The sequence below is a fragment of the Sciurus carolinensis genome, chromosome X (assembly GCF_902686445.1).
Source record: "Sciurus carolinensis chromosome X, mSciCar1.2, whole genome shotgun sequence".
NCBI lineage: Eukaryota > Metazoa > Chordata > Mammalia > Rodentia > Sciuridae > Sciurus > Sciurus carolinensis.
In genome coordinates, this window is record NC_062232.1 from 131,465,910 (window position 1) to 131,479,394 (window position 13,485).

The 13,485-nt window shown below is 37.2% G+C and overlaps 1 protein-coding gene across 1 annotated transcript; it reads right to left on the reverse strand.

The window, feature by feature from the left end:
- Positions 1-4,258: 4,258 nt before the first annotated feature.
- Positions 4,259-4,612, reverse strand: LOC124971710 (protein LDOC1-like). Its single transcript, XM_047535358.1, has one exon. The coding sequence runs from the start codon at positions 4,610-4,612 to the stop codon at positions 4,259-4,261; it is 354 nt and encodes a 117-aa protein (XP_047391314.1).
- Positions 4,613-13,485: the final 8,873 nt, after the last annotated feature.

The window sequence follows — 13,485 nt, forward strand, 5'->3', positions numbered from 1 at the left end:
TCTTTTGCTTCTTGCATTTGCTCTTTTAACTGTCTACTGGAATGGTCATGCATTGCCTGCATTTGCTCTCTTATCTCATCTTTTGCTTCTCAGATCATTTTAATTATGCAGATTCTAAACTCTTTTTCTGTCATTTCTACCACCATACTGTCATTGGATTCTATCAAAATAGCATCTTGGTTTGTTAGGGACACTTTCTTCCCTTGTTTTTTTCATATTGCTTCTGTATCTTCCCCTCTAGCAGTGAAGAGCTGAGGTATTGCAGTTTCCCCCCTGCAGGCTTATTATGACCTTGCAGGTTTCCAGTACCTCTCCTCTGAGGGGTAGATCAATATTAGCAGCACCCAATACAAACAATATGCAGCCCTAAACCAGAGAGCCCCTATAAAGACTTTAACATTATTGTAATAAACAGGATGAGTTCAATTATTATCTACAGTATTTCTAGTGGTGGATGGAGAGAATGGGGTAGGGTGTAGGATGTAAGTGAGTAAACAGAGGTACCTGATCAAGGGACGAGTGAGAGTGGGGTCAAAAGAAGTTGGTCTTTACCATGAGAAAAGGGAGAAAGAGATTTCAAGGGAATAGGTAAGTAAAAGAAAAATAGAGTAAGAAAAAGAAGAAATAAAAATTAAAAACAAAACAAAAAATGAATCTATGGTTCACAGTCTTCCACCACTCAAACTGCCCAGTCCTCAGTATCTGGATTCGAGTGAGATACCTGTCAAAGGGCCTCCAGTTTCCTGTAGGTGTCTCAAAAAGGGAGCTGCCCCTCCAATGATGGTGGCCACACCCTCAGGAATAATTCAAAATCTCTGCACCAGCTTCCAAAGAAGCTGGGGAGCTGCAGCATGAGCGTGCCAACATCCATCTGTGGCACTGGAGGGGGTGCGGTCTGGTATTTCCCTCTTTATGGTTGTTGCTCTCCAAGACTCTATTTCTATGTGAACTTCTTTGCTTCCTGAACTCATTTTACTAAATGAGATCTTGTCTGAAATGAAAGTGAGTTTATGATGCAAAGAAAGTAAGATACTGAATATTATGTAGGATCTTCCCTTCTTTATAAAAGTCCACATTTTTTCCAACTAAGAAATGGCCACTTTCTAAAAATTAGGCATAACATATTGAAATACAGAAATTATGTGAGGATTCTTGATTCAAATTATGATTTCACAGAATTACAAAATTTTAGAGATGGGGAACTTAAAATATGTTTTTATTGAATTTTTTTATTTAGTTAAGCTCTCACTTTACACATGTGGAAGCTGATACTCCAGAAGACTACCAACACTTTTTCCTTGTCTTCGCCTCTTTTCAGTTACTGCTTTAACTAATGACGATTCTGTTTGCAGTAGAACTAACCAGTCCTGAACTTGTGGTTTAATAGAACTTTCATTGTTTGTGGATCCAGACTCTCCGGTTAAATATGAATCAGAAAAACTTGCAGTTGACTTATTTTCTACAAAATTGTCCTTGAGGAGACAGTTTTGCTGATCTCTGTGTTTCAAAGTACACAGTACCAGATATTTCTTTCTTTCTTTCTTTCTTTCTTTCTTTCTTTCTTTCTTTCTTTCTTTCTTTCTTTCTTTCTTTCTTTCTTTCTTTTTTGTGGTGCTGGGGATTGAACCCAGGGCCTTGTGCTTGCAAAGCAAGCAAGCTACCAACTGAGCTATATCCCCAGCCCAATATTTCTTAAAGAAGATTAAAAACTCTGACTATAACTGAAACAAAACTGAATTTGATTAATGGCTGTGTAAGCTTAGGCAAATTATGTAAACTCCATATCTCAGTATTTGCATTTGTGAGATAAAGTTAATGATACACATCTTGTAGGATTAATATGAGAATTCAAATAATGAATGTAAAGCACCTGGTTCATATTTAGAGATCAAAAATCATTATTAATTTTACTTTTATTAAACATGACATTAAGAAAAGCATTATTTATCTTTTAAAACATTCCTTGATAGATAGGAGGCCACTTATTCCCTTTTTGAGTCCTTAGTAAAAATAAGCAAGTGGGAGAATGTGCAGCAATATGATGCTTCTGGTTTATGTGAAAAATTTTGACAATTGTGACTATTAATTTAGTCAAAACATTTTTCTCACTTAGTATTTGTCTTGCATTTATTTACAATGGGTTTTCTTTATAATCAACAATCATGCATTCACTAACTTGAGCATGTTTGCAGATATTTTAAGAAAATTATTACAAAAATATTGTATTTTTTGAGAAAAAAATGGAAATTACAGATAGACACAAATGAAGAAAATTTAAATACCCACATTTCCATCACTTTTACTATACACACATGAATCTATTATCTATATTTATATCATCTATGTATCTGTCAATCTATTATCTATTTATCTATAAACTATCATCATTATATGCTTGTGACTAAAGAGGACTACAAAATTCATCTTAAATGACCAGTTTGCTTCTGGAAAAAAAACTTTGTGATTAGTATTTTTACAGATTAATTTCAGATACTATTTGGCAGATCTGATAATTGTATATAATATTAAATAAATTTTAGTGAAATTTATTTCACTAATTCACTAATTTCTCATTTAAATTGTGAGTTGACAGTAATTTAATACTCATGTATAATGAATTTTACTAATTGCAACAAAATATTTCTACCTGTTTTTCATTTAAGAAACATTTATTAAACATCCATTACAGGACTGGGGATATAGCTCAGTCAGTAGAGTGCCTGCCTCACATGCATAAGACCCTGGGTTCAATCCCCAGCACAACAAAAAAGAAAAAGCATCCATTACATGCCTTTTTCAACACTGTAGACAGAAATGGTTGGTGTCATAAAAGTCACATTCTATTACAAAAGTGTATAAAATGTGATGTTTTAATCTAGGTATATATTATGGAAAGATTCAAAGAAAGTTAACTGAAATGAAACATTTCAAACCTATACCTAAGTAAACAGAATAGTATAATGATCCCCATATATCTCATATAGTTTCAATTCATGGCATTTTTTCATCTACATTATTGTAAAGCAAGTCCTTTATATTTTATCATTTTTTTCTGCAGAATTTTCAGTTTGTATCTATACAAGATACTCTTTATGTGGTACTCAGGAGTGCTCTACCACTGAGCTGCACATTTGGTCCTTTTTTATTCTTAACTTGAGACAGAGTCTTGGTAAACTGCTGAGACTGATCTGGAACTTCTGATCCTCATATCCCAGGCTTCTGAGTAGATGGGATTACAGACATGCTGCATTGCACCCAGCTAAAATACACTCTTTTACCTGACATAAGCACAATTCCATTATCCCACCAAAAATGTTTCCTTAATATCATCAAATATGTATGTTTGTGTGTGTGTGTTTTCATCCCCAGTTCCTGGCTCATAACTTCCATAACCACAAATGACTAGAACAATAGGTCAAAGTATTTAGCCTTTTATCATTGGTTCTTTTTTTTTTGTAGTGCTTGATGTTTATTGAAAATAATGCAAATGCTTTTTCCAGGTAGTATAGAGAAGCTGAGCTGAGTGGCTGTTTTTATTTGCTTGTTTTTAGTATTATTTGTCCAAATGCATACGTCTGTGAAATTGCTGAATTAAAAATGACAGCTTTGTAAAACCAGTGTAAAGAGAAAAGAAATGTCAACATTTGGGCTGCCAGGCACACCAGGCTCCTGCAGCAATCTGACAGGGCAGGGAAGGACCCTGGGAGTAGGCAGAGAACTAACCAGCCTGTTAGACTGGCCCCTTTAGGGGTAGGTGAGCTGTCCAAAGCAGTGTCTGATGAGGTGTAGCAAATTCAGGCATATTCTACATTGGTCCTTATCCAAAGGCAGTAGTCTGTTGGTGGGATGTGGTAGGTGGTGGTAACGTTGCAGCACAGATCTCTGGGCAGATGTAGGCCTGGCAGTTGGGTGGTCTTGTCAGTTTTAACAGGGGCCTGGTCAAGTGCTGAGGCTCAGGACACAGTTCAGATTAGCAGGGCAGGGGCCCTGGGACTGGCCAGAGTTGATGGTAGTGTGCTTTAGAGCAAGGCCCAGGCCAGCCCCAGCCCCAGCCCCAGCCCCAACCCCAGCCCCAGCCCCAGTGCAGGCAGCAGGTAACTGGAGCCCTATTCCTGGAACAAAGACAAGCACTATGGGGGGATGAAGGAGAGAACAGGAGGACAGGCAAGGCTCAAGGCACAGCTGGCTCAAGGAGTGGCAGGGTAGTGGGGGAGTGGTGTGCAGGGCTCTCCCCTTCTAGGCCCAAGAGACTATGGGCCTAGTAATCATCCTCTTCGTCATTGTCATCTTCATCGTCATCCCAGCCAAAACACTGTTTCATCTCATCAAGAAAGGCCTGGTAATCGCCTAGGATGGGGCTATCCATCTCCATGTAGGGCACCACCCACTCCTCGGCTTCCCCGGTGAGGAGGCTGATTAGGAATGCCACACTCAGGGCGTCGTTGCCGAATCGATTCTCATTCACGAGCATGTAATACTCTGTCTGGTGCAGCAGACTGGCCCTCTCACACACCAGCAGCTGTTCCATGAGCTGGCTGTTCTCCATGCTCAGGTCATGCAAGGGCTGGGTTGGGCTGAACTCCGTTCGGCTCCGCTTGGATAAGATGCACATGGAGGCCTTGCAAGAAGTTCGTGTCCTCAGAGGTGCAAGGTGACTAAGGGGCAGGAGGTGGCACAGCCTATGATTGGTTCTTGAAACAGCTTCACAACACTTCAGGACAATAAAAGTGAAAATACCGTGTTTTGTTAGAGTATTGGGACACACACACACACACACACACACACACACACACACATATATATATATTTTAGTCGTAGGTGACACAATACCTTTATATTATTTTTATGTGGTGCTGAGGATCTAACCCAGGGCCTCACACATGCTAGGTGAGTGTTCTACCACTGAGCCACAACCCCAGCCTGGGCCACTTTTATTATTGGATTTTTATTACTATACAAAATATCTGAAGCTGGGTAATTTATAAAGAAGAAAGGTTTATTTAGGCTCATAGTGCTGGTCCAGAGTTTAGGGCCTGCATTAGGTGAGTCTCAAAACAGGGCAAGAGATAAGGGGTACATGGGTGTATCCATCTGGTCTCTTTCTGTCTTCTTATAAAGACACCAGTGTTCAGTCATAGACACTCCACTCTGATGACCATGGCATTGTTCTCCTGACCCCCAAGATTCATGTCCTCACACTAAAAATAGTCACTTCATCTCCAGTAGTCCCAATCACTGCAACATTAATCCAAAAGTTCAAAGTCCGAAGTCTCATCTGACACTCAAAGCAAACTCCTTCCACCTGTGAGCTTATAAAACCAAATACCTACTTCCATTATACAATGGTGGTACATGCACAGGGTATAGACATTCTTGTTTTAGTCAGCTTTTTCATCACTGTGACTAAAAGAGCTGACCAGAACAAGTTTAGGGGAGGACAAGTTTACGTGGGGGCTCATGGTTTCAGAGGGCTCCGTCCATAGACAGCTGGCTCCATTCCTTAGGACTGGAGATGAGTCTGAACATCATGGTGGAAGAGTGTGGTGGAGGGAAGCAGCTCACATGATGGTGATCAGGAAGCAGAGAGAGACTCCACTGACCAGATACAAATATATACCCCAGAGCCAGGACCCCAGGCGAACCCCCTCCAGCCATACCCTACCCACCTTCACTTACCACTCAGTTCATCCCATCAGGGCGTTGATTCACTGATTGGGTTTAGGCTCTCATAATCCAATCATTTCACCTCTAAACCTTCTTGCATTGTCTTACATGTGAGCTTTTGGGGACACCTCATATCTAAACTGCAAAGATTTCCATTCCAAAAAGGAGAAATAATAGAAATTAATCAGCCCAAGGCAAGACCAAAAAATTACGAATTTTGCATCTTGTGTATATTGCAGCAGTTTGATTTTACATGTTGCATGCAGTTTTTCCTGATGTGTGTTGCACATTGCCAGTAGCTGTGCATCTGAGGTTCCTGCCCCACTCCACTAGACTCATTGGGAGCTCTCTGAAGGTAACATGCTGAAACTATATCCAAACCATAAAAGCACACTAGGCCTCAAAAAGCAAAATCAGTCTCTCTCCATTCCTCCTTCTTTCCCTCCCTCCCTCTCCTTCTCTTATCTTCACAACCTTTTCCCCCTTTCTTTTTTTCCCCAGAGACAGGCCACAGAAACTAGAATTCCTTTTTCCTAAGATGGGTCATTGAAACTCTAATCTTTCCCCACCTTTCTGTTTTGATAGCTAGACAGAAATTATCTGATAGTAGATAAATAAAAACTTCACTTCAGAAGGGATCCTGCCTGGTGAGGAAGGAATGTTGCACAGAAAGACCAAGAATTGCTGAGACTTGTTTTTTGTTCTATCATGAATAATATTTCATGTGTTCTTGAGTACATTTGGTTGAAGCATTCTATATATGTGTGTTAGGCCCATTTGGTTTACAGTGCTGTTAAAGTCCTCTATTTCCATATTGATATCTTGTCTATTCTGAAGTCTCCAACTATCATCATACAACTATTCTTTTTCCTTTCAATTCTGTCAATGTTTTCTTTATTTACTTTGGGATGCTGTTGTTATATGCTCAAATGTTTTCATTATCGTAGATACTTAATGAATTAACCCTTTTATCAATACATAGTTTCCTTCTTTGTATTTTATAACGATTTTGACTTCAAGTCCATTCCTGAAATATTTTGATTTGTTACCTATGGCTGTTATGTTTTATTGGAGAATTGACCCCTTGTTATTTGTAATGATCTTCATTACCCCCAATAATTTTCCTTTTATTCAAGTCAACTTTATCCAAAATTAACATAGCTATTTCATCTTTCTTTTGATTAGTGTTTGCATATTTTCATGGTGTATATGATGTTTCAATCTCTTAGCTTTTTCTTTTTCTTTTTCTTTTTTTGGTACTGGGGATTGAACCCAGGGTGCTTTGCCACTGAGCTACATCCCCATTTTTTATTTTTTATTTTTAAATTTTGAGACAGGGCTTTGCGAAGTTTCTGAGAGTCTTGCTAACTTCTGGCCTCAAACTTTCAATCATCCTGCCTCAGCCTCTGAGTTGATGGGATTACACTTGTACACCACCACTCCCAGCTTCAATCCCTTAAATTTATCCTAATTCTACATATACTTTAAGCTTTTATTTGTGTATTATAGCTATACACATATTTGGGTTCATTTTGACTAATAATACATGCATGGGCTTTATTTACTCAATTTTAGTTCTGATGCCTTCCTTTCCTTCCTCTCCTCCCTCCCCCTATTCAGCTAATCCCCATGATGGGATAATTCACTGATTGTCTTCCTTCCACTTGTTTATTTATTTTTAATACTTTGTAGATATACATAAAGACTATTCTTTGTGGTATATTTATACATACACATAGCATGATTTTGTCAAACTCATTCTGCATTCCCTGCCCTTTCTTGTGTCTCCACCTTCCCTCTTAAGCTCCTTGTACCCCACTATCTTCCTTTTATATTTATGGTATTCACCCTTCCCCTTTTCCTTATTTTGCTCTAGTTTTGCATATGAGTGAAAACATTTGACCCTTGATTTTCTGATTCTGACTTATTTCACTCAGCATGATATTCTTCAGTTCCATCCATTAACCAGCAAATGCCATAATTTCACTCTTCTTTATGACTGAGTAAAACTCCATTGTGTATATATACCATATTTCTTTAGTCATTCGTCTGTACATGGACACTCAGGCTGGTTCCATAACTAGGCTATTGTGAATTGTGCTCCCATAAACATTGGTATGCATGTATCATTATAGTACATTGATTTTATTTATTTTGGATAAATACCAAGGAATGGTCCTTCCATTCCTAGTCTTTTAAGGAACCTCCTACTTATTTCCAGAGTGGTCGAACCAATTTGCAGTCCTACCAACAATGTGTGAGTATATGAGTATATCTTTCCCCCCCATCCTTGCCAGCATTTATTATTATTTGTATTTTCAATCATTGCCCTTCTAACTGGAGTGAGATGGAATCTCAATGTAGTTTTGATTTGCATTTCCCTGAGTGCCAGTGATGTTGAACATTTTTTCTTGTATTTGTTTGCCATTTTATTTATTCTTTTAATAATTGTCTTTTTAGTACTTTTGCCCATTTATTAATTGTGTTATTTGGGTTTTTTTTCAGTGTTAAGTTATTTGAGTTCTTTATGTATTCTGTATATTACCTCTTTGTCAGAAGACTAGTTGGCAAAGATTGTCTCCCATTCTGTAGGCTTTGTTTTCACATTCTTAATTGTTTCCATTTCCATTGCTCTGCTGGGCTCTTTAATTTGATGTCATTCCACATATTGTTTCCTGGTTTTATTTCCTGAGCTTTAGGGGTCTTGTTAAGGAACTTGGGGGTTGCTGCAATATGTTGGAGTGCTGGACCTATGTTGTTGTCTAGCAGTTGCAGTTTGTGGTCTAATTCATGGGTCTTTGGTCCACTTTGAGTTGACTTTTGTGTGAAGTGATAGATAGATGCTATGAAACAGTTAAGTAAATAAACTAGACCAATGTGCACCAATATTAACAAATCTTTAAAATATAACACTGAGTTAAAAAGCAAGTTGTAAAAGTATGAACAAATATGCAAAATGCTAATCTCCAAATTTTAATTATAAAAACAATAGTACATTTTAGTTAGCACATATTTAGTGCAAGTAAAAAATAGGTACCTTGGAATTTTTTTGTATGTCTGAAATATTTCATAATTAAACAGAAAAAATAAAAATAGATGAGTATAATCTTCATGATATCACCAATATAATAGGACCAGGTTATATCAGTAGAAAATGTCCATTGCCTTCCCTCCCAAGTAAAGACCAACTATTTCTGCATGTCTGCAGTCATTCTTCAAGTTCTATGTGGCCTTTTCATGGGCCACACAGGATTAATGAAGGCACAATGGGCAGGTTGTAAAATCCCAGTCTCCTTTAATTCTCTTGTATGCCCTCCTGGTAGTTTGCACTGCCTGATATTTACTACCCTCCTAGTAACTGGAATGCTCACAGGGTTCCATTTTGTTTACCTTTAAATACAGCCTTTAATATCCAAACTTTAAGTCACAATTTCCCTGTGACTTAAAGAATATTCATTTCTAGAATGTTTTCAGGGACAGAGGAGATTAGTACCAACTATGGAGCAATGATCTTTTCTTTGTTCTTGGAGAACCAACTAAATAGTGAGTTCCACATGAAGCCCCTAGTCTCCCCTATGGCCCTCATTCTAAGGTGATCTTGGCCCCAGCCCTAAGCACAGGGAATGGGAGGACTCTATCTCATCTCTGTCAATGCCAGAATGCAGAAATTTCTTACTTTTCTTTGTAGATAGGAACTGTTATTGGGCTTAACGTTCCTTTCATAAGCTACCAAGACTATATTAGACTATTTATCTGTCTTTTCTCTGGGGTGCTATCCCAAAGCATGTCACATTTGCTTTTTTTGTCATCCTTTTTAAAATTTGTTCTAATTATTTATACATGACAGTAGAATGCATTTTGAACATTTTGCTTTCTTATTATCTTATGCAGCCTCCTGTTTCTTTTATCTCTCATTTTTGGTCCTTTTTTCCTGTCAGACCTTCTGACAAGTCCCACCCTGTCCTAGCCACATTCAATCTCTTCCAGGCCCACAATAACCTTGCCCATGTCATAAATATCCTGTCTGGCAATTGGGCTGAAGAGGGAGATAAAAGGACTGTTCCATTTTCAAGGGATATTTCACAACTTTTTTCATTCCAGTTGTAAAAAACTGCTTTATCAGGAGTACATGGTTTCTCACATGCCCAGTTCTAGCAGAACACCCTGGACTTCCTCAGTACTTTCCCATAGGGATGTCTGTTGTGTTAGATCCCCTTGATTTAGCCATGTCTCTCTCATGTCCAAAATGATTCAATTTATAAAGGAATGGTTTTCTTGGATTTGATGGGCATTATGTAGGCACTGCCTAAGGACAGAATGATTGGTAATATTACTCATTTTCTCAGTTTTGTTAACTGTCAGAGAAACAATCTCCATTCCTGTATCCTAGAGTCCCATCATACAGGCAGTCAGACTCTCAAAAGGCAGTTATTTAAAAGTTTTGACAACATCCCGCAATTGTGCAACAGTATATTCCTGAAGAGTTAGATGGCCAACTCAAATTTCCCTCCTTTGCCTATTTCCTTGGTCTTCTGTATGACTTGCCAATAGTTTCAGAACAACTCGGTCCCAGAATATTGGAATCAGCTCCAAGATGCCATGAAACTAAGAAAGAGAGGCAGACAGGTCTAGTATTGCACATAATGCAATTTATTTGGGGACTTACTGATAGAAGCATGGTCCTAGGTGGCAGCAAGAGCAAGTGGATCCCTGCAAGAAGGGGCATATATATTGGTTAGGGCAAAAGTGGCTGTATCCATGCCAGAATGTATCTGGTTTATCCCAAGCCGATAACAAAGATGCACATTTCTGGCACAAGGGTCCAGTTGTAACAGATTCCACATACCACTCTGTTCATTTTATATAATTACAATATGCTAAGAACCAATCCTCAGTAAGTATCCTTGAGCCATTGGATCTTTAACATGGATAATCTAAATCACGGAGCAGAGAAGAGGTCAGAAAAGACTATAATAAGAGCTTATAATTATGGTTTTGAACAAAGTGACTGGAATATTCTATATGTTTGGCCTAAGAAAGAGAAAAGAGGGTCAGCAATAAAACATGGAAGACAAGGAAAGGCATTTACTCTGGGAATCCCAGGATAGTATTGAGTTTCATGATTTGAAGCAGACACAAAACAAAAGAGTAATAGGAGATGGAATATAAGAGTTACTTCAGGAATATATCTAGCATCTCAGAAGGTGTCTCTCAAATAAAAAATGACAATCATAGACAGTAAACCATTAGTAATCCTAATGCAGTACTGGCTTCATTCCAATGATTTGCTTTTGGAGATGAACAACCTAGATCAGACAAGTAATAAAGGGATACATTCTGGGTTTTATTCATATCCACTGAATAATTTCCAGTGTGTCTCTAAATAGTCATCAGTGGCTTTTATAGGTTTACCTTTAAGTTAATTCTTCTTTTCCTTCTTTTTATAATCCTTCCTCTATCCTTATGTTTCTATTCCTTCACATATCACAATCCATTTTAAATACTTATATTATTTCATTCCTTAATCATCTTCTACAGAGCCTTTTAAAATTTATTTGAATCTGGGGATATTGCTCAGTGGTAGAGTGCTTGTCTAGTTTGCATACAAACTGGAGTTCAATTCCAAGCACCACAGAAACAAAACATTTTAAAACATAGTCACTTAAATAAAGTTACATTTAAAAAAAATATTCTTGGATCTCATCCTAGATAGAAAATGCCTAAATCTATGAGGGATGATAGCTAATTCCTCGATAACTTCTATTGTACTGTGAATACAAATATATAGATTATCTTTATAAATGAATTAGACAATCCATGCTTGCATACTAAGCTTTACACTTCATGATAACTGTACCCAATTCACCACTGAAGATATAAAATCCTACAATAGTAATGAAATTCATCAGTAAGAAGTTTATTCACCTGATTGTTATCAAATTAAAACTGCTAAACCATACAAAGTTACTAATCAAGATTATAAGAGTACACATTTATGTTTTCCAAATGTATAATTACTTCTACTTCAAAGCTTTTATCAATCAAATGTTATACATAAAATCCTCAGTCATTTATGTTTTAATATAGTTTGGTGTATCTCAATTATATGTATTTCACATATAACCACCTTACCAATTCTTGTTGGTTTTAATAGTTTTACTGTAAACATTGTTAAATATGTATTTTCTTAAAAATTAAAAATGCTAGTTAATTTATTGAAAAGAAGCACTAGATGTCATGTTAAAATATTTAATATGGTTTATCTCATTTACTCCTGACAACCACCTAGTGAAAATTTTTTCTTACTATCCCCATTTGATGGATAAGGGAGCAGAAGTATGAGTTATGTAAACTGCTCAAAGTCATACAGCTAGTAAATGGTGTATCCAGTGCTTGAACCCAGATTGAAATCTGGTTCTAGAATTTGTGTTATTTACCTTAATGACAATGTAGCCTATATTATTTATGAAAAGTCCACAATAAAAAGAGTGAGATCATGTAAATGCTCTGGACTGTGGATCTTAATCTTCTCTCAGATGTATCAGTACCTCTTAGTATTGGTTATGTTATTTGGCCTTGTCCAATTATTTCCTGTGGGGAAGCTTCTTCAAGGTAACTGTGTTAGAGTGACAAGCCAATTGAGTTCTCACATATTCCAAGTTAGTGAAGAAGACAGTGTCGTAGAGAAATCAGTTGATTATGAGTCAGGAGAATTAATTCTTGCTTTAGCTTTGCTATGAAGTCAGTAATGGGTTTTAGAATTATCTCCTCCATAAAATGAAGAATTAAAGAGTGGAAAGTTCCTTGTGTTTCTATTTTGATTCATAGTTTTTAAAAGTTATTTAATAAGAATTATATATCATGACCTCATAATAACCTGTGGATTAGGTAAAGCAGGTATTCTTTTTTCTTTTTTGCAATTTGCATGCAGATTGGGAAGGGGACTTGGCCAAATTCATACATGGTAAACACAAAGCAATGACCCTTCTATTGAAGTATTTTTCCATACCACCATACTGGTCCTATAAAACCCTTTAGGAGGCAGACACAATGCTTGTCATCAAACAGAATTCCCTGAGGGAAACCATACCAATTACTGTAGTTTCATGATCTTTCCTCATCCTCAGCTATGAACTCATGGCAGCCTTTGCTTTTCATGTAACACACTTAACATTAGTGCCATTTAACTCCATCTACCTTCTGTTGGACCGCTGCAATCCCCCATTCTGAGATTTTGGAATGTGCTGACATAATCTGTTGGAGCATGATATTTTCATATTTGAGATAAGGTCTTAGGGATGTAGAAATAGGAAAGATAAAGGAATGATGGATTGAGAAAAGGAAAACAGTTGTTCTAAATGATTTTTCTTTTAAGATGCTCATGATTTAAACAGTTACCTTTTGGCCTGATAATGTTTTTGTTAATCACTCTCTCTTCCCTGAGTCATTCTGATCTCTAAGGCAAAGAGCCAGTTTTCTTATGCAGGAAGGTTATTGTTTCTTCCAATATCTGGATGATGGTGACATCTTAAGAGGTGGTATTTCAGGTTGGTAAGGAAGCAGGAAGGACCTGCCAACATCTAGGACAATATCATTGTCTTCCTTCTTATGGGTATCATTCCAACTCCTAACTATTATCCAACTATTTCATTCAAGCATTTGTTTTGAGCATATATCCATAGTGTTTCATCTGCCCGTTATTATCTATGTATCATCTATCTATCTATTTATCTATCTATCTATCTATCTATCGTCGTCATCATCATCATCATCATCATCATCATCATCATCATCATCTATCAACTATTCATGCTGTGCTCT